Here is a 23,127-nt window from a genome sequence, read left to right as displayed (position 1 = left end):
ATTAGAAAGGAAAAATATATAATTTGAACCTTACAAAAATTAGGAGTAAATAAAATTCGAAAATAATTTTATTAAAATGATAAATCCAAATTAGGATAATGTTAAAACGAATTAAGAACCTTGAAAATGAAAAATGTATTGTATTAATTTAGTGTTTTGTTTCCCTAGGTGTTAAACATAGGAAAGTGTTGGTTCAATGAGGTTTGTCAAGTTAACTTGCTTATTCGTAAGTGACAATTTATTCTCTAAATTCATGTTCTTATTGCTATTTTAAGAATTAAGTGTATTATATTGCATATGGCTTTAAGTGTATTTATGTTGCATTATGCTTTAAGATGTTAAGTGTATTTATGTTGCATATAGCTTTAGCTTTTCATAAAGTATAATGTTTGCATGTTTAGAAAACTCTACATACGTTTGCGTGTTTAGAAAACTCTCTTCACACGTAGTTTTACAAATGTTTACGTTTAGTATGAAAACTCTTGATCAAATTACGCATTTGTCTTCATTCACATGTTATGAAAATTCTTCACTTGTAATCTTATATAAATTTGCATATAGTCTTACATATGATGGTGAAGAAAGAAATGCATTTATTGGATTGAATGTATGCATGGTTAATATGTCAAATCACGTATAATATGATATTCAAATGATATGCGAGTTTGTGCAGGTTGAGATGGAGTATTAATACAGTGCATTAGCACAATAGGGCTCTTCGTGGCAAGAGGGCTCTTCGGAGCAAAATGATGATATATGATCAATATGAAATTGTACATGATCAGTATAATATGAGTACTCTGATACGGATGTATATATGATATCTATATATTGAAAGTAAAGTAAGGAAGCATATTGGTACTTAGAAGTTTATGCCCTTTAAGAGCATTTATTTCATAAAAGGTCCTAATAGATAGATACAAGTCTATTTTCATTGCATATGAGTTTAGTAGAAGTAATTGTATCATAAACTCTATTGAATATGAATAGATGCATGCATTAAAATGAATATTAATTGTTATATAATTTATATATCATGTATTATGAAAAATATATGTATGATTTGTAGAAAAACTGGCGGCCTCTTCAATACTATAAGAATACCATTGAATTACAGTTGTGTAACATGTTTCAGTCAATCTTTTCCCCTTTCCTTTGCAGTTGAAAGAGGTCTGTTAGAGCTAAGGAAACTGGGCATTGAACAGCGTCTGTGGGAAGCTTCTCGTAGTGAGATGGATCAAAGCTCATGAACACAAAAAGCTCATGTAATGTCATTTAACCATAATCTCTATATTAGTTTTTAGTTATTAACAAAAGAATATCGTTTGTTTCTTGAATGTCTCAATCACCTAACCGTTGAGTGCTTGTTTTTTTAGCGGCCTGTAGAGGGCTTAAAGCTTGCGGCAAAATGTTTTCTGGAGTTTAGGCCCTGTATTTGTAGATAATCTGATTTTCTTGAAGATCATTTACTCTTTCTTCTGTTAATGGCTATTTCTAAGAGCAAACCGAAGCGATCGAAGCAATCTTCTTTAGAAATCTAAGAAAAAAATATGTAATATTCGACATATAAAATTATAAATATAGAAGAAATAATTACATATAGAAGATATGAGTAAAAAATATCTTATTAAAAGATAGCTAAGCTACATGGTCCGGTCCAACCGGCTGGTTCTAACCGTGCCTCTATAACCCCATCGTTCTCTTTCTAGGCTCAAAAGCCGGTTCCAATTAAGCCAAAAATCTTACCATCAATGATAGAAACGATAATCAGTATAGAATTTACTCGTAGCGGTCCTGTAAGAAATTGTTCCTATAGAGATCAGATAAATCTGTAGTAAAAATATGCTAATTTATATTTCTAGCAAACAGGCATAACAATTTTACATTTTAGTAAGCTAAACCGCGGGTGAAAATAAACATAAAAGATGTCATTAAATCTGTGTTTAATAGACATATAATTAAAGAAGGTAGGAGAATATTAATATTTTTAAGAAATGCTGCACATCACCATTAAAAAATATATTTTTTTTTCTAGTTATGGACAGGGCAACATGATCTCACGTAACCCAAAATTTGTAAGAAAAAAAATAAAAATATTTATATTGATTTATGTCAAATGTTAGTTATTTTATCTATAAATTTCTAGTTACACACAACATTAAATAAAAATAAATACATTAAAGATGCTTTTTATGATAAATATATTTTGAAAACATGAACAGCGAAAATTATAATAAAGTCATAAAAAATAATCATTAAAAAAAACATAAGGCTAATATTGATAATTATTTAAATGCACATTTTTTTTAACAGGAAACCAAAATATAAAAAAAGACGACCAGCACTTTAAACTATAATTTTCTTTTTTTTAGAGAACATAAGATTTATTTTCACTGATTTAATATTACATGCATGCCACTTTATTTTATGCTATTTTCATATCTAAGACCCAAAATATTAATATTACATGACTACCAGTTATAAAACAAATTTGGATGCATGAAATGAAATATTAAAATTTATATGATTATATGAATGATATAAATGAATTATAATAATGGTATATTAATTTTTTAAATGTTAGATATGTAAATAGTATAAAATAAAGTGGTATGTAAGTAAATTTCCCTTAATATTATTAATGCTTGAACTAAGAGCCCTACAGGACAGTCTTCCCTCACAGAACTGAGTAATTGGATTATTATTCCATTGAAACCTCTTTAAACCGGATGCTAGAATTCAGCTCTCCTACATAAGAGCCTTCCTTTACAGTCAATCAAAGTCTAAAAGCACTTACACCACAGTACATTCTACAATAGAAATATAAAACCTGAAATATCCGGCCGGAAACCTCCACCGTATCAAACAGGTATCGCCGGAGTCAAAGGCTCCGGCGTGCCGCTGCTCCCATTAAGAACTGTAATGTTCCCATCAGAATCGACATCCACAATCGCAGAGTCCCCATCCTTTATCTCTCCAGAAAGCATCTTCTCAGCCAAACTATCCTCCAAAAGCCTCATAATAGCCCTTCTTAAGGGCCTTGCCCCATAACTGGGACTGTACCCTTCTTCAACAACCCTATCCCTGAACCTCTCCGTGACCTGAAGCTCAATGTCCTTTGCCTTCAGTCTCTCAAATACCTCCTTCAACATTATATCTGCAATATCCTTCACTTCCAGCTTGGTGAGTTGCCGGAACACAATCATTTCATCGAGCCGGTTCAGGAACTCCGGCCGGAAGTACTGCTTCAACTCCTCCGTGACGAGGCTCTTGATTCGGTTATAGCTGCTGTCCTTCTCATCGTAGTCGAGATCAAAGCCTATTCTCCGTCCGCCTTTCTCGATCACGCTGCTTCCAACATTGGAAGTCATTATGAGAAGAGTGTTCTTGAAATCTACAGTTCGGCCCTTGCTATCAGTGAGTCGGCCATCCTCAAGGATCTGGAGCATCATATTGAAGACATCTGGGTGAGCCTTTTCGATCTCATCGAAAAGGACAACAGTGTATGGCCGCCGGCGAACAGCTTCGGTTAGTTGTCCACCTTCGGTGTAGCCAACGTAGCCTGGCGGCGATCCAATGAGCTTAGAGACTGTGTGCCTTTCCATGAACTCGCTCATATCGAGTCGGATCATGGCATCCTCAGAACCGAAGTAGTAGGCGGCGAGGGCCTTGGCAAGCTCAGACTTGCCAACACCAGTGGGACCTGAGAAGATGAAACTAGCAATCGGGCGGTTAGGGTTCTTTAGGCCAACACGAGCTCGGCGAATGGCACGGCTAATGGCCTTGACAGCCTCATCCTGGCCAATAACACGCTGGTGAAGTGTTTCCTCCATTTTAAGAAGACGGTCAGATTCATCACTGGAGACCTTCTCCACAGGTATTCCAGTCCATGAAGAGACGATGTGTTGAATGTCTACTTCTGTGACAATAGGGCCCGAGTCGCCAGCCTCACTCTCAGCTTTGCTCACTTCCTTACCCTTGTCAATGAGAGTAGAAATTTGGGCTTTCAGCTCCATCTCTCTATCTCTCAACTCACCTGCCTGCAAAATGGGCAAAAAAAAAGTATCTAAGATGATAATGGCCAGTCATTCAAAGAAGAGAGGGCTAAATGAATTACTGGAGAAACCATAGAACCTTCTCGAAGTCCTGGCTGCGAACAGCCTCATTCTTATCTTTGGTGATCTGTCTGAGCTCCTTGTCGAGTTCTCTGGCCTCCTCAGGGAGCTGTGGGTGGAGCAGGAAAACAATGTTAAGACCGACTGATAAAATTTTTTAGGTGATATCTTAAAGTACATACCTGAGCATGTCGAAGCCGGACACGGGAACCAGCCTCATCAATCAAATCAATTGCTTTATCAGGTAGGAAACGATCACTGGCAGTACATAGTAATTCATCAGATTTAATACAAGGATATGGTATGGTCTAATTCTGCATGTATAGATATGCAACTTGAGAAATCACAACAATAGAAATCGTTAGTAAGAATCGAAGTGAGATTTCTCCCAACTATATAGGGAAATGGATTGATTATACATAAAAAGGAAGAAAGCTCCATTTCAGTTCTTATTTCTTGCTCTTAAATTTCTGAAATCGCTAGCTGCTGTTACTTGTGGGAGGAATTAATTCTTATTTTACCTATGAGATCATTATCTAATTCGTTGAAGCTTTGTCCTGCGGATCTATCCCAGCAAAGATTGTTATATCCTATTATAGGTCGTTTTATAGTTTTTCCAACAGAGGTTCTTAGGGCATCTCCAACCGAACTCCAAACGCTTGAATGGCGTCGCTCGCGAGCTCCAGCCGAACGGTAAAACTTCCACTATTTGGTTGCGGGTGAACAGTGGGACGCCAATATCGGCGTTGCAGTGTTCATCTTCGTCATTTTTCTGTCTCTACCAAACATGTCGAAGAAACGCGCAAAAGAAGTTAACGACCGTTACCTTCGCAAAAGGGGGCAAGATGGAGTTCGATTGGAGATGAATCATGGCATTTTTTAGTTTCACGGCATTTTGGAGTGAAAAATGAGATTTTCGGTCGGAGATGCCCTTTAATGTTTCTATCCTAGATGGTGGGTGTTGCTCTTTTGTAGATGTACTGTGATGTTTATTTAGGATTCCTTGTGAATGACTATTTCATGAGGCTAATAATTCTTGAAAGCCAAGGAACAAATAAGCTTTGCACAAGAGAAATGCAGAACAAACAAGAGTAGCAAACAAATGATTGTATGCCATAATACCCAGATTAAATTAGCTATAAAAAAGGGCATAATGAGGCATTGGCATTAAGAGAGGCGAGAGACAAAAATATGAACAAACCTGATATACTGGTAAGATAGCTGCGCAGCAGCAACGAGAGCCTCATCTGTGTAACGAAGTTTGTGGTGAATTTCATAACGTTCCCGAAGCCCCTTCAGAATTTGAATTGTTTCGTCAACGGTTGGCTCAGGTACTCTCACAGGTTGGAACCTCCTTTCCAATGCCGGATCTTTCTCAATATGCTTTCGATACTCATCCAGGGTTGTGGCTCCAATACACTGACATAAAGAACAAATTAAATCCAATATCATTAAAATAAAATAAAAAGAGGCAAGTTCCCATATAATAGAAGAAAAGATCTAATGCATATAGTGTCAAGATTCACAAGAACCGAGCGTATTGTTTACACACAAAGAGTTGTGGGATTTATAAACTCTATATTACCTGCAGTTCACCTCTAGAAAGGGCAGGTTTCAAGATATTTGCAGCGTCAATTGCACCCTCCGCAGCTCCTGCTCCAATTAATGTATGGACCTCATCAATAAATAGTATAATCTCATCACTTTGTTTGATTTCCTCCATCAGTTTCTTTAACCTTTCTTCAAATTCTCCACGATATTTTGTTCCAGCAACAAGAAGGCCCATATCAAGAGTGATCACCTAAATGATACCGGCAAAGAAGATAAAAAATTCAGTACACAGTCGAATACATATGAGAAAAAGGCATGAACTAGTTGAAAAGTTTTGAACGCTGCAAATAATTGATGATGATGATGATGATGATATATATATATATATATATGTTCTAGGAAAAATAAATGAAAAAATCTGCAACAAGGCAATGAAGGCCAAAAGGTGAAAATTAGTTAAGATAAGGACGTGCATACCTTCTTTCCTTCAATTGTTTCTGGGACATCACCAGTTGCAATGCGTTGAGCTAGCCCTTCGGCAATGGCTGTTTTACCAACACCAGGCTCTCCAATTAGGCAGGGATTATTCTTGGTTCGCCTACCTAAAATCTGGGTAACCCTCTCTATTTGCTGCTGCCTTCCTACAACAGGATCAAGCTTACCCTGCAGAGAAAACAAAATGGTCAGCTCAGGTACCAGGCAACTGTGAACAATCACATGAAGCAAAAATATTAATAAAAAGATATACCTCCTCGGCCAGCTTAGTAAGATTAGTGCCATACTCCTCAAGTGTTGGCATCTTATTTCCACTGCTTCCCCCTCCCACTCCAGCACCAACAGCTTCTGTGCTCTCACCAACCATCCGAATAACCTATTTGCAGGACAAATAATTAGACAATTTTCTTGCATCAACACTGACCACTTGTAACCAGCGTAAAACATGTCGAATAATCATGATGAATCCTTTAAAAAATTGTGTTGAACACTGACCACTTATAAAATCAAAACATACCTGTGTCCGAATATTGCTTGGGTCAGCTCCAAGGCTCTCCAACACACGGGCTGCCACACCTTCACCCTCCCGAAGCAATCCAAGGAGTAGATGCTCTGAACCTATGTAGTTATGACCTACCATGGAACAATTTTATATTTAATAATACAGCCACTTTACTAAGGTAGGTAAGCAGTATTTGTGTTTCATCCTTATTCACCAAAAAATACAATTGAGTATACAAGAATATAAGTAATAACAACTAATCCTGGCATATATGTAGAATATTCTTTCAACCCTAGTATACATGTTTGGGCTTTGGAAACACTCATAATAACGCTAGAGTTTGTCACAAAACCAAAGACCTAAACTCTGAAAGTAATACTAGGAATTTCATAATTTGGTAACATTTATTTCATTTGGTAACACCCAAAACTTTAATATTACATTCTTACTGCTCATATAAAATTTTAATATCAAATATATCACTCATATATTTCACTCTTACCACCCATACCACCCTATAAACTTTAATATTTCATTTCATGCACCCATTTTTATTCTATGGATGATAGGCATGTAATATTAAAGATGTAGGTGTTAGATATATAAATAGTATGAAATAAAATGGTAGGAATGTAAATCCCACAAATGTAGGGGAATTTACATACATACCACTTTATTTCATGCTATTTACATATCTAACACCCAAAACTTTAATATTACATTCTTACTACTCATATAAAACTTTAATATCAAATATATCACTCATATATTTCATTCTTACCACCCATACCACCCTATAAATTTTAATATTTCATTCAATGCACCCATTTTTATTCTATGGATGGTAGGCATGTAATATTAAAGTTTTAGGTGTTAGATATATAAATAGTATGAAATAAAATATAATAAGGATAAGGATAACATCACACTTACTTTAGGGTTTGCTTTTCATTTATGTATAGAACTGTTGCATGGACATCATGGATGATTGATAAACGAAATTTGATCGCCTGTTGAGACTGTTGATTGCTTCTTCTCAATTGATCCAAGTTTTATCTGTGTAGTTCTCTTTAAATTGTGTATGAAGAGTTCTTTATCTCAAGATTTTTGTGTTTAATTAATTAGATAATTAATTCCTACTTCAAGAATTTTAAAGTACATTCCCACTCTTAAAACTCCATAAAGACCTCATACCCAGCCTCTTTGACCAATTGGACTAGAAAAAGAAAATCCCACAACACCTACATCAATTCTAGTATAAAATGTTCTTTACTTTAGGTCTCTAATTTCTCTTTATTCTCTCCCTCCTAACACCAGACATGGCACAAGGTAACACCAGACATGGCACAAGGTAAAGAGAGCAAGGAGTAAAACACAAATACATTTGAATGAGGGCGGGTATCAGGAAATTCACTCTAACCCTAAAATTGATAAGAGGTTTTTGAATTAAGAGGAAATTCACTCTAATACTAGAATAGATAAAGATGTTATTGAATTTCTCTTCTTGCACACATGAGCGAGACTAGGGTTTGATGAGTTTGGAGATAATGTAAAGAGAAAGGGGAGCTTGAGAATTCTTGAGGAAAGAAATGAAGACGAGATTAAATGTTTAATAACTAATAAAGGACTCTGCCTAAGAAATTTGGAGAGAGCATGAAGAACTCTGCATAAATAATTTAGAGCGATCCACATACACAATTTATATTATTAATGTGAAAGAAGTAAAAGATGGCCTCAACAAGCAATCAAAATTTGTTCACCATTCATTCATAATTTTCTATACATGAGTTCTACATATGAAGTAAAAGAAAAGTCTAAATTACAGATGATATAACCCTTGATTTTTATAACATTTAATACAATCAAAAATGAAAATAAATACTAAAAAAAATTGTGAAAAGAGTCGAAAATAATTTTAAAATTGATTCGATTCAACTCTTACGTAGTCTAATTAGACTAATTATGATTGGCCTAGGAGAATGAGAAGATAGAAGTGGGTGGGATATTTTGGTAATGAATAGACGATTTTAATGGCATTGCATCAACTTTAATAGGAATACCAAGATTTCAACAAACTAAAGCATAAATGCTAAGCTTTAAGAAATCCTAACATGTATGCCAAAACTAATTGCACTGCTTTACAAAATAGGATAAAAAATCGACCTTATTTAATAATTTATAAAATTTTCAGACCCTTTAACCTTATGTTTTTTATACACATCCAAGCTATAGGGAGTTTCATATAAATTCCCCAATTTAAAAACGAGGATAATAAATGATGTGTGGGATCAGAAAAGATTCAATAAAATACCTAGCTGACGGGCTTCCTCCAGGGAGAGTTCTAGAACACGTTTTGCACGAGGAGTGAAGGGTATCTCAACAGCAACAAACCCACTGCCTCTTCCAATAATCTTTTCCACTTCTACACGAGCATCTTTGAGATTGATACCCATGGATTTCAAAACTTTGGCTGCAATTCCAGTCCCTTCACCAATAAGACCCAGCAAGATCTGTTCGGTTCCTACAAAGTTGTGGCCTAGCCTTCTAGCTTCTTCCTGTGCAAGCATGATAACTTTAATCGCCTTCTCTGTGAAACGCTCAAACATAGCAACGGCAACTCCACGTATAGCTTTGCCCTTTGGAGCAGAGATATAAGACGCAACCATTGAATGAAAATCATATCCAGATTTGGAATTACAATCTAATATATTAGAAAACCGCAATCCAGAATATCCTTGCAGCCTAAGGGGATGAGACCGCGGATCACAAATCATCCTGGCAGCTCTTCTGGACCCCCTAGAGCCTCTAAATCGACTGCTAGCCACACCGGCTGGAAGAGTGACAGACTGAACGCACGCCCCAGCCATCTTGCTTGCTGGATATGACTGGGTTTACAGTTATGTACCTGAGATCAGAAAAAGCATGAATATCACAAAACAATTCCTTAAACAAGATTAATTGATATTGACTTTCTATTTCTTAACGAAAAAATGTTATCTGAGAATGATTTATTTCATCTATAGCATGCCTCCCACTAAATAGAGAAAACAAAAAAATACACCAGTAAGACAAAAAGGTACAATCAAATCATTAGCACGAATTACACAATCAGTATTGGCAGTAGAAGCCATTTCTTTAGCTAAATCCACTTCTACAGAACTGTGAGATTTATCAGCTTTCCATGTACTGTGTGTTGCGGATCTGTTTTCATGATTTATGATTTTGATGATAGCAAATACTCCTATTTCTCTACGACGGCCTTATTTACTAACATTTCAGGTCCACATGATCAGACTGCAATTTGGAACCAGCTCAAGATTGGTTAGACTAGATCTTAGTCTGTTTGTACTCTTTTTCCTTTCTTGAGTCTATTGTATTTTGCTGTGGCACCTGATGATTTATAACTTGGAAGATTTTCTGATTGTTCCCTAGAGTTCATTGTTTTTTGTAACATCGTCCGGGACGATATTTATATCGGCCTGGATGATCTGTTCAAAAGCAGAAACCCTGATTAGGGCATCCTCATTAAAGCAGCCGTCATTATGCAAAACACATCGTCCTGGACGATTTTGTATCGGACAGGACGATAGGTTCAAAACAGAAAGAATCTGCCGCCAGATCTATATATGAATTACTTATTTTTGGACATCATCCAGGTGGATCTTCCAGGACGATCCAGGACAATTTTTCCAAAATTTCTCTAGAATTTAAGAAAAGCAATTATGACTTGATTGCACGATCAAATCGTCCTGGACGATCGCAAAATCGTCCAGGCCGATACGTTGGACGATTGGAAATCAGACAGCTATTTTTCAGGGCGATGTTCAGGACGATATTCCACGATTTATACTGATCGTCCAGGATGATAATATATCGTCCTGGACGATATAAACAAATTTCTTATGATCGTCTCAAATCGTCCCGGCTGATTGGGCTTAAATTGTATTGATCGTACATGACGATATTAGTATCGTCCTGGACGATATTGTCGGCAACTTGCATTAATGAGCTTGTTTTGAGATCTTCTATTTAAGCTATGACATGACACTTGATAAGTGTCTTTGGCAGCAATTGTAGCTTCGTTCTTTTGGAGGAAATTTGAAGAGAGCTTGAAAGGGAGTGAGGAAATGGTGGAGTTTGAGAGAGGAGATCCCGTGAGGGGGGACTCAAGGGAGTGTGGAGGGGGGTTCCACACGGTTGCTCCAGCAAGCTCGCACATGAATACCGTCGGATTCAATGCTTGTCTTGAGAGAAGTTCACCAAAGAAGAAGATCTCTTTGGTGTCAAAGGACCCGGCGACTCCGCCGCACCAGGGAAGGTGGAAGTGGTTTTGTAAGGGCTTCTCCGCCTAGCTGTGGGAGCTAAATGAGAGACACTTAGTTTAGTGCAATACTTGGAGGGTGCCTCCAAGGAGTCGACGTAGGTCAAGGTTTGACCGAACCACTATAAATCTGGTGTGTTCTTTCCTTTATTACTTCCGCATTTAATTTCCGCATCGTTGATTTCTTCGTGGTGATTTTGGTTTGTAGTTTTATTTTAAAAGATCTTTAATAACCAATTCACCTCTCTCTTTTTAGCCTTGGGCCAGTTCATAAGGGCCTAACATCCCTAACAAACTTTCAAGTGGTATCAGAGCACTTTCTAGTGTCATCTGAGCACTTTCATTGTGAAAGATGAAAATGACATAATTGAGGACAAGAAATACACGGTATTATACCCCCTAAATAGCCTTGGGATAAGCAAAATGTTAAAACTTGGCTATCATTACTGACAATTGTTGAGGTGGAGCTCTGGTCTTTTTTTTTTAGGATGAGCAGAAAATTCAAACTAGATGATTTTATGGGGCATACACAAATTTAAATGAATCACGTTTACAACAACAACAATAACATCAAACATTTATCCCACTACATGAGGTCGGCTACATGAATCATTTTTCTCCATTATGTCATGTTAAGAGTCAAATTCTCATTTAAATCTAATAAATAAAGATAATTTCTAATATTTTTAACAGTCTTTTTAGGTCTACCTCTACCTTTCTTAAATGAATCATGTTTGTTACTGAAGAAAAAAAAGCTCAATTTTTTTCTTGTTTAATTTGTGATTCTGGATTTTAGCATTAAGTTAAAAAAAATAGTTCCATATGCTTGTTTCCCATCCATTCTTCACCAAATGTATTATAAATAAGAAGAAATTATACGTCAGCTGTTGTTGTGACCTGTGAGAAATCAGATAGATACATTATATGAGATTATATAGGAAGAGATAATGTGCAGGCTGTTGTTGTGACTTGTGAAACATGAGAGAGAGAGAGAGAGAGAGAGAGAGAGAGAGAGATGAGAACTTGGTAAAAAGCAGAGGCAGTAAGTTTTAAAAATTTTGAGCTAGAGATGAGAAAAGGAGGGAGGAAAAAAGAAATATGCTATGAGTGAAAATAGAGGATAATTGCAAGGCTCTTTTTGAATATGGCCAGGGTGAGCTGCTTCATTCTAGTTCAAACGTGGTAGTTATTTAGACAGCTTGATGAAAGGAATAATTTGAACTTTAATACCAGCCTTGGAAGATATCAAAAGTTTCTATGCTAATAAAACAAGGTAGCAAAAATGACACATCACATATGACTTTGAAGAGTAGAACATTGGGAGAATCATCTGACTCAAACATTGATTGATACACATGGCATCAAAATTGGCACTTACAATTGAGAATGAGGTCAGAATTTAACTTTCGAAACATAAAGTTTCAAATTTGAAGTTCTTGGATTCTAGTTTGAAAACAAGGGAATCTGAAACTTATAAGTTGGAACTTGTAAACATCAATGCTTAGGTATCATCCTAAGTGGCACCCTTTGATGGTTCTTTTAATCATGTAAACTTTGTCAATGACTTTACCTAAATAAAAAATTTTGGTTTATTTTTAGCATAAAAATGTGAGGTCTTTAAGTTGGAACTCATATGCATCACTGCTTAAGGACCATCCTCAGCGGTGCCCTTTAATGGTTCATTTTATCTTGTAACCTTTGTCAATGACTTTACCTAAAAAAATACCATTGGTTTATTTTTAGAATAATAAATGTGAGGTCTTTAATATTTTTAGAAGATTAATGAACTTGACAGAATATGAGCCTAGTGAAAAATTAATGGGCATGATCCAATAAAGGAGTGAGGGCAAGAAGTTCAAGAGTGTTACACAACAAGTTGATCAATATAAATAGGATGATTTAAAACAAAACAAAAAAAACGGATGATTTAAAACAACATAGCATAATATAATTGCCTAGGCAACTGAATAAGAATCTGAATGAAAAAGTTATAAGAATTGTTGTTTATTTGATCAATAAAGGATCCTTTGTTCCATTATGTTATCAACTACCAGTAGAAGCATGGATTAACAAAAAGGTAAACCTTTCTCATTTGAAATTTTTTTTTGTCTTTCTTGCGTGCATGTGGATTCTATTGGCAAAGAGAAGTTGGACCCTATATCTATGGAACATTACTTCATGAGTAAAAAATGTAATATTTAATATATGTTTCATGCATATAGACAGGTCAAAAACTCTCATAGAAAATAGATGATGCACAATGCTTTATGATGCAGAATGTTGGCCATTAAAATAAAAGCATAATATTAAGTTAAGGATGCAGAGATGAGGATGCTCAGGTGGATGAGTGGCCTTACTCTTAGAGATGAGATACGAAATGAGCATATACGTGAAAAGGTTGGAGTAGCTCCAGTGAAAGGTAAGATAAGAGAGAGTCACCTTAGATGGTTTGGTCACATAAAACGGCGGCCTTCCGATGACCCGGTTATGAAGGTAGATGTATTAGATTTGACTTATGGTAAGAAAGGTAGAGGTAGACCTAACAAGACTTAGTTAGAAAATATTAGAAATGAACTTTCTTTATTAGATTTAAATGAGAATTTCACTTTTAACAATGACCAATGGTGAAAAAGGATTCATGTAGTCGACCCCGCATAGTGGGATAAAGGCTTGATGTTGTTGTATATTTGTTCTCCAATGCTTTCGCAAATTTGGATAAATATATAAGAAGAAATAGTGTCTGTTGCTCTTGTAATATATGCGAAGAGGGAGAATCTATGAGTTGGAAAAAGTAGAGGCAATGGGCCATAAAAATACAAAAAATGAAAGGAAATTAAGTCAGGAAAGAACAAAATGGAGAAAAGCAGTCACAGGTTGAGTGAAATTAAAAGAGAAAAACCATTTTGTTATTTTTTATGGTTATGGTTAATTGCTTCAACGTGCTGCAACTGTAATGGTGCCACGGTAAGTATGATGGTGGTGTAGCCATGTATAGTAATGCTGAAGGAAAGTGCAAGAATGTGGAAAAACCATAGTGATGTCAAAGGCAATTATGGTGGCACAAAAAAATATTTTATAATTGTGAAAAGGAAATACAAGTCAAGGAATTTGATACCTATTACTCCTAGTCTCATACTTCGTTATTTAGTTCTTTATTATACATATCCCTATATTTACAGAGTTGGAAGAGAAATTATGATGTATCATTCTCAATTATAAAGAATATATTTTTTGTACAATCATAGATGCAAAACAACTTCATCGAACTGCATTAATTTGTTTCTTCATGGTCAAACCTTCGTAACATTTTTTGTCCTCATTTTTGCTCTAGCCATGTTTTCCCAACAGTATTCCAAAAGAATGAAATCCTCTATCCCTCACTTGCAAACAAGCACGTGCACATACAACATGAGCGAACTCCTAACACCTGATAGAATGTTCAGAACTTAAGATGTTAAATGTCAATGAGGTGACTCACTACTGAAATTTAATCCAAGATCAGGAACTCAAGAAAAAGGGAAAATAGAAAAGAAATAAAAAGAAGAATAAGCAAAAGATATTTAGGCATTAACAAATTTTAAGAACAAAAGTAAGAAAGCAAAAAACAGACATTAGAATTGATGGTGGATAAGCAAGCATTCACTCATATAGAATTGTTATTCAAGCTTCAAGATATATAGATAAAGTCACCATGCATTTTGGCTGTATTAATCCTAATCCCAACTAAGCAATAAAATATATATGAAAAACCGATAGTATCTCACCTACTATGTAAATATGAAAGCAGTTATTCAATTATAAGTGCATTACATAACACATAACAGCAATTATTTTATAAAATACCTGCAATTCAATAGATAGCCTAAACAACAATGGCATGCCTGCTAAATCAATCAGCCAAAAATCGTAGACAACCTTCCACCCATCCCTCAGCCATAATCATCCACCATCTCCCACCCCCAACCCTCTTTTTGAAGATGCATAAATTAATGCTATGTTGATGTATGCTTTTTCAAGATGACATAGTTCTACGCAGGAACATACAAGTCAAAATAGATTAGTTCGAACAATCGAAAAAGTTCAAAAGATGTGGATTATAATTAGCAGACAAAAGATTGAACACACAATATACGATTCTTGTGTGAGTCATATAAGGACTTTCCTTTGCCTTCTTATTGTCTACAGTTTCTAACCTGTCAACTTAATGAGCCCTAACCAAAAACAGTACCACTTTAGCAGTTATAGCAAACAAAATCAGCCCTTGCAATAGCACAACATCTGCATCAGGTAGCTAATCCAGTCCACAAAATTTACTGGCGTGGAACATAAGCATAACCCTAGCACTTCGCACTAAAAAGAACCTAATAACAGAAAAACCAAAACCAAGTGCAACAGAGATAACATGAACTATCAGAGAGCATAGTCGAACCAAAAAAAGTGCCCTTACACAAATTGAAACTCCGTAGAACCGCATCTCCTTTAATTCTTCCAAAGTTAAATTTGAATAAGTAAAGAGTGAACCCTAATATGCTTCTCCCTTCCCCCAACAATTAAAAACAGTGAAGAGAAAAAGCAGCTAACATTCCACAGCGCATGCAGACCTCAAAAACAAGACCTAATCACAAGATCCCCAAACATGCATCAGATCTCCATATCAGATCCATATAGCTCAAAACTAAATCATAAAATATCACAAACACATCTATTTTAGCGACCTCAAATAATGAAAGCTAAAAACCAAAGACTACCTGAGATCCAATGGAAGAAATATATATATATACGGCACAGAACCAGAAAACCTTCAACAGACAACTCAAGAAGATCAACTAATCACGAAAAGAAAAGGTAAAAGGTAAAGTGATTGCGCACCGGTACGACTGAGAAGCAGGTTTAGCAGAAACCTGATCTTCCTCCTCCCCGAACTAATAATGGAGAAGAGATGGAAGGAAGACAGTAGAAGGAGAGAGCGTCGGATTTCTTCCAATGGCGAGATGTGACCCAAATGGAAGACGTGGATGAGGATAAGTCGCATAGTTTCCTTTGTCTTCTATTCTTCGCGATTTTATTTATTTCATGGATCAGGTTTGTATTTTTTTTTTCTTTTTATTTAATTTTTATATATATTTTTTAAAATAAATTTAAATATATTTAATATCTTTAAAATATATTACTTTTTATTAAATATTAAAACATAATAGGATCTGTTGCGTGTTAGAAAATACGTGGCGGTAGAGTTTGTAGATTCGCGTCCGAGCGTTGCACGTAAATTTAACACACAAGCGGAAAAGAGAAATGAACACCAAGGTTTTTACATGGAAAACCCGAAAGAGGAAAAAAACCACGGGGCCTCGCCTAGTTGCAAAAATCCACTAGTATTTGTTTGAAGTACAAAGGTTGATCCGTCTTACAAATCAAGACGATCAGTTTACAATCAACTTCTCACAAAGTTACAAAGTTCTGCAAATTCCCGGCGTTCCCCGAAAATCCGACAGAGTTCTGACGTATTAAGGCGGCGGGAAGAGCTCCGACGGTGGTCGAGGAGGAGAGGAATCGTCTTTTCCCCTTTTCCTTCTTCTCTTCTTCTTCTTCTCTCTCTTCACTTAAGTCCCCTTGGTGTAGAATGAGGGCTCTATTTATAGTTTTTCTGGAGTGGCATAGCCCGTAAATAGGCGTGAGATCATGGGCGAATTGGGAGTGGTCTGAAAGGACGGCCGATATCGAATCCTTTGATCATGCACCTTTCTTTGGACATTTGAAGCCTTTGATGATGTCAGAATTTGGCGATCTTGGGCTCGTTGGATTCCTCTCGTCGAGTCGCTCGATTCGAGTATAAGCTTGTTAAAATCGGAGACCATTTGGTAACTCAAATTGTGATTTGAACCTTCCAACAGTTCTTCGGGTCCTTGATTCTAACCCATTTGGGCTCAGATTGGGTTGAATTTGGTGTCGTTGGGTTCGTATTTCCGAGACGCTCAGTTTGACTATAAGTTTTCTGAAATCGGAGTTCATGTGCTCCCGAATTTAATTTTTGAAGTTTCCAACTTGATTTTTGCCTCGAGATTCGTGCCCGATCAAGATAATTTTTGCATGGCGTATGAGGATCATAATTAGCCACAACCATAGAATGGCTCTCAGGGCATCTCCAATATCAAAAAATCAATTTTTTTACTTCAAAAACACACCTTCAATAGGGGTGTAAATGAGTCGAGTCGAACTCGAGTTAGGGGGTGTTCAAGTCGAGCTCGACTGTCAAATATCGAGCTCGAGCGAGTTGAGCTCGGAAGATGAGCTTGAGCTCGACTCGTCTCATGAAACGAGTCGAGTCGAGCGGCTCGTCGAGCTCCTGCGTCGTTAGTGAATCCTGTTCCAGTGGCAAATCACGCTCCTGTTGCGAATCTTGCTCCCGTGGTCGAATCTCACTCATGCGTCAAAGCCCGCTCCCGCTGTGAATCCCACTCCCGCTTACTAAATTTGATTCTCTCTCCCGCGACGAATCCCGCTCCTCTTACATGAGCTACTCGACGAGCTATCGAGTCGAGCAGCAGAGTGTTCGAACTCGGACTTTTTAAGCTGCCGAGCTCAATAAGCTTGACTCGTCGAACCCGAGCCGGCATAACCAGGGGCGGATCCAGCTTCTTTTTTTAGGGTGGGCAAAAAAAAAATTTTTTGTGGGGGATGGGCAAAAATGCTTAGGATTGATTAAATGAGGGCAAAAAAATTTTTTGAGAGGGGGCAAAATACCCAAAATACTCAAAATATTTCAAAATATCTCACTAAAATTAAAAAAAAAAAATTTTTTGAGGGGGGGCATTTGCCCCCCCTCAACTACATGGGGATCCGCCCATGGGCATAACTCGGTTGCACCCCTAAGTAACAAACACATCAAATAGTAATTCATCTAAGGAGAGCGACAATATTGTGAATGATGTTCAGTTGAATAGTGCGACTTCATTATTAATATTACATTATTCACAGCTGAGAAAAAATATAAAAGTTTTCATTCGCAATTCAAGTGAACGCTCGTCCGAGCTACAAACAAAATATTTACTCAAACAATAATAACAACAAGTCTTTATTCTACAACTTGAGATCGACTACATAAATCATTTGTTCTTCATTTTGTTCTATTAATATTGAAATTTACATTTAAAATAAATAAAAAATATCATTTCCAATTTTTTTAGGTTCATATCTATCTTTTTTAATATAGATTAAATCTAACACATTTACTCTCCTAATCGGATCATTGAAATATCGACCCTAAGTTAGCTCTTTAATTTTATATGTCACTATAACTATTACAAAATTTTCACGTATGTACTCATTTCATATTATATCTCTATGCATGAAGCATTAATTTCAAATGAAGAAGAATTATAATCAATAATTCATTAATAATTTCATGGTCATTATAAATACTAATAATTGCCACGTGGCACACATGCATCATAATTACAACTTAAGAGCTTCCATTGACCAATTGGCCGTCACCCACCGCTCGTTAATTGCAGCAGTAATAGTTTTATAAATGTGTATCAATAAAAAAAATTATTAAGTAAATTACTGTCATTAAAGTTCTGAGATATTTAAAAATAGAATATCAAAATCTTTTTTATTCATAATTTTTTTTTTATAAAATGATACTTTTCATTGTTAGATTAATAAATATTTCTATTAACTCAAAGAAAATTTAATTGGTTTCAGGCCGATCTTCATATAAATTGTATTAGGAGGGCTTTATAAATGGTTGAATTTGATTTTAAATTAGTGCAATACAAATTTCTTTATATGACATGCTAATTTCAAAGTAAATGAGTTTAAAATCATTCTATTACAATAAATTGTTTCAGGATATAAGAAACACTAATCTTAATGCACTATATGAGATTTCTTATAATTTTTTTTCTTTGGAATCACTTATAGGTTTTATGCTCCAAGAAAAAGGAGGTCAAAGATGTAGATTTATAGAGGCTCCAATATTATAATGATATTATTGTGTTCCGGAATATTCGCGACGGTGGAGAAATACATAGTTTAACGTCTTAACTTTGTATGAAATTTCATCACACAAACAGATGAAAGAAAGAGTGCAGTATTCAAAATAAATATCAAATTTTTTATGTAGAAACCCCTTAAAACGGGAAAAACCACTAGGCTTGGTCCAGTTTGAATGAATCAACTATTATTTGTAATCAATTACAAATGAGGCACTTCCTTGGGAGAAGACCTTGGCTTGATGTAATAAATATACATCATATAAAATGCATTACATTATGGGACTTGAAAGAATCACAATTTATATATTTTTTGGTCGGTATAACCATAGTCAATGGAAAACGGATGTCAGAATGATTGTAGTTTGGAGACGTTGCTCTGAGGGATTGTAGTCTGGGGGGTGGAAGTGGTCAGAAAAGAATGTTGTCTAGCAACGGAGGTTGGAAAGATCACAATCTGGCCATGGAGGTCGGAAGGACCAAAGTTGGCGGACGACAATGGTCAGAAAGACCATTGTTTGGCGACGGATATTGAAAGGAACATAGTTAGGGGTGTCAATTTTTGACACGACCCGAACCCGACCCGAAAAAATCCGGGTTAGGTCAACCCGAACCCAAAATGGTTCAGGTTCAGGTTAAACAAATCCATCTGTTTTAAAAATCGGGTCGGGTTCGGGTTGACCCAGCAACCCGAAATTAACAAGAAAACTCATATTTCACTTTAAAACTTGAGATTGACCCATTTTTACCCGAAAATCGAAGACTGACCCGATTTTTGGCCTGAAAACTAGCAATTTTGGGTTAACCCCTGGTCATTTGTGTTCGGTCGGGTTTGGGTCTGAAAACTTGACCCGTTTGTAAAAATGGGTCGGGTTCGGGTTGACCTGAATAGTGTCGGGTCAGTTTTCGGGTTCGACATGAACCCGACTTGTTGACCTGAATTGACACCCCTAACTATATTCGACGAGCAATAGTGGTCAGAAATATTATTTTCTCGTGAAGGAGGTCTGATGGACCGTAGTCGGCTAGCAAAGGAGGTTGGAAGTCTGGCGGTGGGCGAAAGTCCGACTTCAGACAGAAGTTCAATGATGGACGGAAGTCCGACGTTAAATAGAAGTCCAGCATAAGTCCAACAACTTGCAGAAATCCAGTGTAGGGTAGAAATCTGGAGACCGGTGGAAATCCGGCATCATGTAGAAATTTGGCAATAGGCAGAATTTTGACATCGAGTAGAAGTCCGACGAAAGTCTTGCGATTGGCAGAAGTCCGATGACAGGTGGAAGTCTGGCGTCAGGGTAGAAGTCTGGCGATGGATAAAATTCTGGCATCTGGTACAAATCCGATGAAATTCTAGCGACTGGTAGAAATCCTACGACGGGCTAAAGTTTGACATCGGGAATAAATTCCATGATGGACAGAAGTTCAACGTCGGATAGAAGCCCGACGAAAGACCAACGACGGGCAGAAGTCTTGTTTCGGGTGAAATCCGACGAAAGTCCAACTACAAGCAGAAGTTTGGCGATGTGCGGAAGTCCGACGACGAGAGTAAGTCCAGCGTCAGGTAAAAATATGACGACATGAGGAAGACCAGCTTCAATTGGTGGCTAGTAGGTGGTTGTGGAGGAGCTTGGCGGCAAGAAAAATCTATGATTCTCTTCATCTTCTCTCTTCTTTTAGTCATTGCTTAGGGGGCCCTCCTTACTCCCTCCTTCCATGAGAAATGAGGAGTCTATTTATAATTTTTTAGAGTGATATTGTCAATAAATAGGAGGAAGATCAAGGGTTAATTGGGATTAGTTAGAGGGGACGGCCGATGTTGATTCCCTTGATCATGGACTGTTTATTAGGCATTTGATTGTATTAATGATATCAAAATTGGCGATATGGGGCTCGTTGAATTCTTCTCGTTGATCCGCTTGATTTGATTATAAGCATGTCACGTTTCAAGACTGTTTGGTAATCTAAATTATGGTTTGAAACTTTCAAATCCGCTTCGGGTCTTTGATTTGGACTCCTTTGGGCTCGGATTGAGACGAATTTGGTGTCGTTGGGTTTGTATTTTCACGACGTTTTGTTCGACTGTAAGCTTGCTAAAATCTGAGTTCATATGATTTCCGAATTAATTTTTGAAATTTCCAACTTGATTTTACCTCGAGATTTGTGTCTGATCAATATAATATATTTAAATTGAGAGAATGATATCCCTAAGAAAAAAAAAAACTCTGTAAACTCATTAATATTTTATACAAATTGCATATCAAAAGCTTTTTTTCTCTCTAATAACATAGATTTGATTGAAGTAAAATTATATAAATCTTAATATTATATATTTATTATATTTTAGGCTTCATTTGGAATGACTTTCTTACTATTTTCTAAAATAGCTTTTTAATATAAACTTTTTTTAAATTAAGACTTTATTTGGCACAATTTTGTTATTTTTTTTGAAGTAGTTTTTTAGTGCAAATTTTTTTTTGAATAAGAAATTTTTATTCTAAAAAATTGCTTTAGTAAGCAGTAATAAAGCTATCTTAAATGAAGCATAAGGCTTCATTTGGGGCGACTTTTTTACTGCTTCTTAAAGCAATAAGAAAGTCGCCCTAAACAAAGCCTAAGTAAATCGTGTACTAAAAAATTATTTTTAAAAATCAGCAAAAAAATAATCATAAACAAAATCATATTATTAGTTGATGAAAAAAAATACAAATAGACTAGAATAAAACAAAAAAAAAATGATATTCAATTGTAGAGGTTGAAATGAACTTGCAATTTTGGTAAGTCCAAATAGTTATAAAAGGCAAGCACTCAAGAAAGCCCCATTGGTCAAAGACTTGTGTACAAGTTTTGCAAACCAAATGCCCATTTTCAAAGGAATACATAATATTTTATTTTTAAATAGTATTTTTAAGCTATAGTATTTAAATTTAATTTGTGATTTAAATCCCTGGTAAGGTGTTCATAGTTCATATCATGCATGGCCAGTAATCTTAAGAATAAAACATTTCATTAAAAAAAATATGTTAATTAATTAAAATTTGATGAAATAAAAATCAATATTTTCCAACTATTACATAATTAACATATTTTCGTCAATTATTTTATATATCTAAAAAACACAATAAACAATAAAAAAAGACCAAATTGTCTTTTATATATATATATTTAAATATTTAAATATAATATCCTCTTTAGGAAATAAAGACGAGACCAAATTGTCTGCTCACTGCGGCCACAATAACTATTTCATTTAAAAAAATAGAGTCCTCAATTACTGGTTCAATTTTCTTCATTTTTTCATGTACACGATTTGACCCGCAACTGGCTTGTTATAATAAGATGTGGCTGGTCAAACTTCTTAGATAGAAATTTGGAAGTTCCCACTCTTGGACTAAAAATTATAATGCGTGAGATCGAATGCTGAACGTCGTTTGGAGACTAACTAGAATACACCAAGTCAGCGATACCGAGCCACGGTACCAAGCGAGTGGGTGAAGTGGAGCATTCTAATTGGTTTCCGGACGAAGTTCGGCATCCGCACAGAATAATTAATCTTCCAGATATGCTAAGGCTTTATTTATAGAGATATTTTTACGTGCAGATGTCAAACGCAATCGGAAGCTAATAAAAAGCCGTCACATCACGCAATACACTATACATTAAGTGACATAGAGGTTACTGATTGGCATCATGACACATTCGACATCCGCATGTAATAATTTTTCTTATTTGTGACAAAATTTTTATTTCTTTTTAAAGTAATTTTATAATACAAAATTTTATTATGCTAAAAAACTATTTCCAAAAGCATTAAACAAACTATCCCAAGAAAGCCCAAAAGGTGTCATCAAACTCTAGGCCATAAAAATTATGCAAGGATATCTTATGTATATACCATGTTTAATACTTATATATAATATAATAAACTATATTAATTTTAATAAATGACATTAAAGAAAAATAATATTCTCTTTTAAACCACTCGCCATTCGGTCCAAATGATAAATGAGCTTTCACCAAAAATTTAGTCAATTAAGACTAAAGGTTTCATTTGTGACGATTTTATCAATATTTTATTAAATAATTTGTTAGTTTAAACTTTTTTTTTTTTTAAGCAAAAAAATTGTGGTCAAAGTTGTCTCAATCGAAGCT

The 23,127-nt window shown here is 35.7% G+C and overlaps 2 protein-coding genes across 5 annotated transcripts in view; one reads left to right on the top strand and one right to left on the bottom strand.

Annotated features, from left to right (window-relative positions):
* The window catches only part of LOC110111855 (coiled-coil domain-containing protein SCD2), a 92,988-nt gene extending 91,503 nt beyond the window's left edge, over positions 1 to 1,485 (top strand). For all 4 annotated transcript variants that reach the window (XM_028695082.1, XM_028695081.1, XM_020843891.2 and 1 more), the window contains one exon: positions 1,162 to 1,485. In XM_028695082.1, coding sequence (XP_028550915.1) covers positions 1,162 to 1,179 — 18 coding nt within the window. In that variant the 3' untranslated portion in view covers positions 1,180 to 1,485. The remainder of the gene's footprint in view (positions 1 to 1,161) is intronic.
* Positions 1,486 to 2,677: 1,192 nt separating this feature from the next.
* On the bottom strand, positions 2,678 to 16,012 carry LOC110111798 (chaperone protein ClpC1, chloroplastic). Its single transcript, XM_020843808.2, has 10 exons — positions 15,854 to 16,012; positions 8,975 to 9,568; positions 6,679 to 6,794; positions 6,415 to 6,537; positions 6,144 to 6,329; positions 5,701 to 5,916; positions 5,317 to 5,534; positions 4,298 to 4,373; positions 4,135 to 4,224; positions 2,678 to 4,040 (listed from the first exon to the last, which is right to left on the bottom strand). Exons 2-10 carry the CDS (start codon positions 9,528 to 9,530, stop codon positions 2,862 to 2,864), a joined length of 2,760 nt encoding a protein of 919 aa, XP_020699467.1. The 5' UTR covers positions 9,531 to 9,568; positions 15,854 to 16,012; the 3' UTR covers positions 2,678 to 2,861.
* Positions 16,013 to 23,127: the final 7,115 nt, after the last annotated feature.

The sequence above is a fragment of the Dendrobium catenatum genome, unplaced genomic scaffold (assembly GCF_001605985.2).
Source record: "Dendrobium catenatum unplaced genomic scaffold, ASM160598v2 fragScaff_scaffold_621, whole genome shotgun sequence".
Lineage (NCBI taxonomy): Eukaryota > Viridiplantae > Streptophyta > Magnoliopsida > Asparagales > Orchidaceae > Dendrobium > Dendrobium catenatum.
The sequence above is the reverse complement of the archived record's forward strand: the minus strand, read 5'-3'. Positions and strand labels throughout refer to the sequence as shown.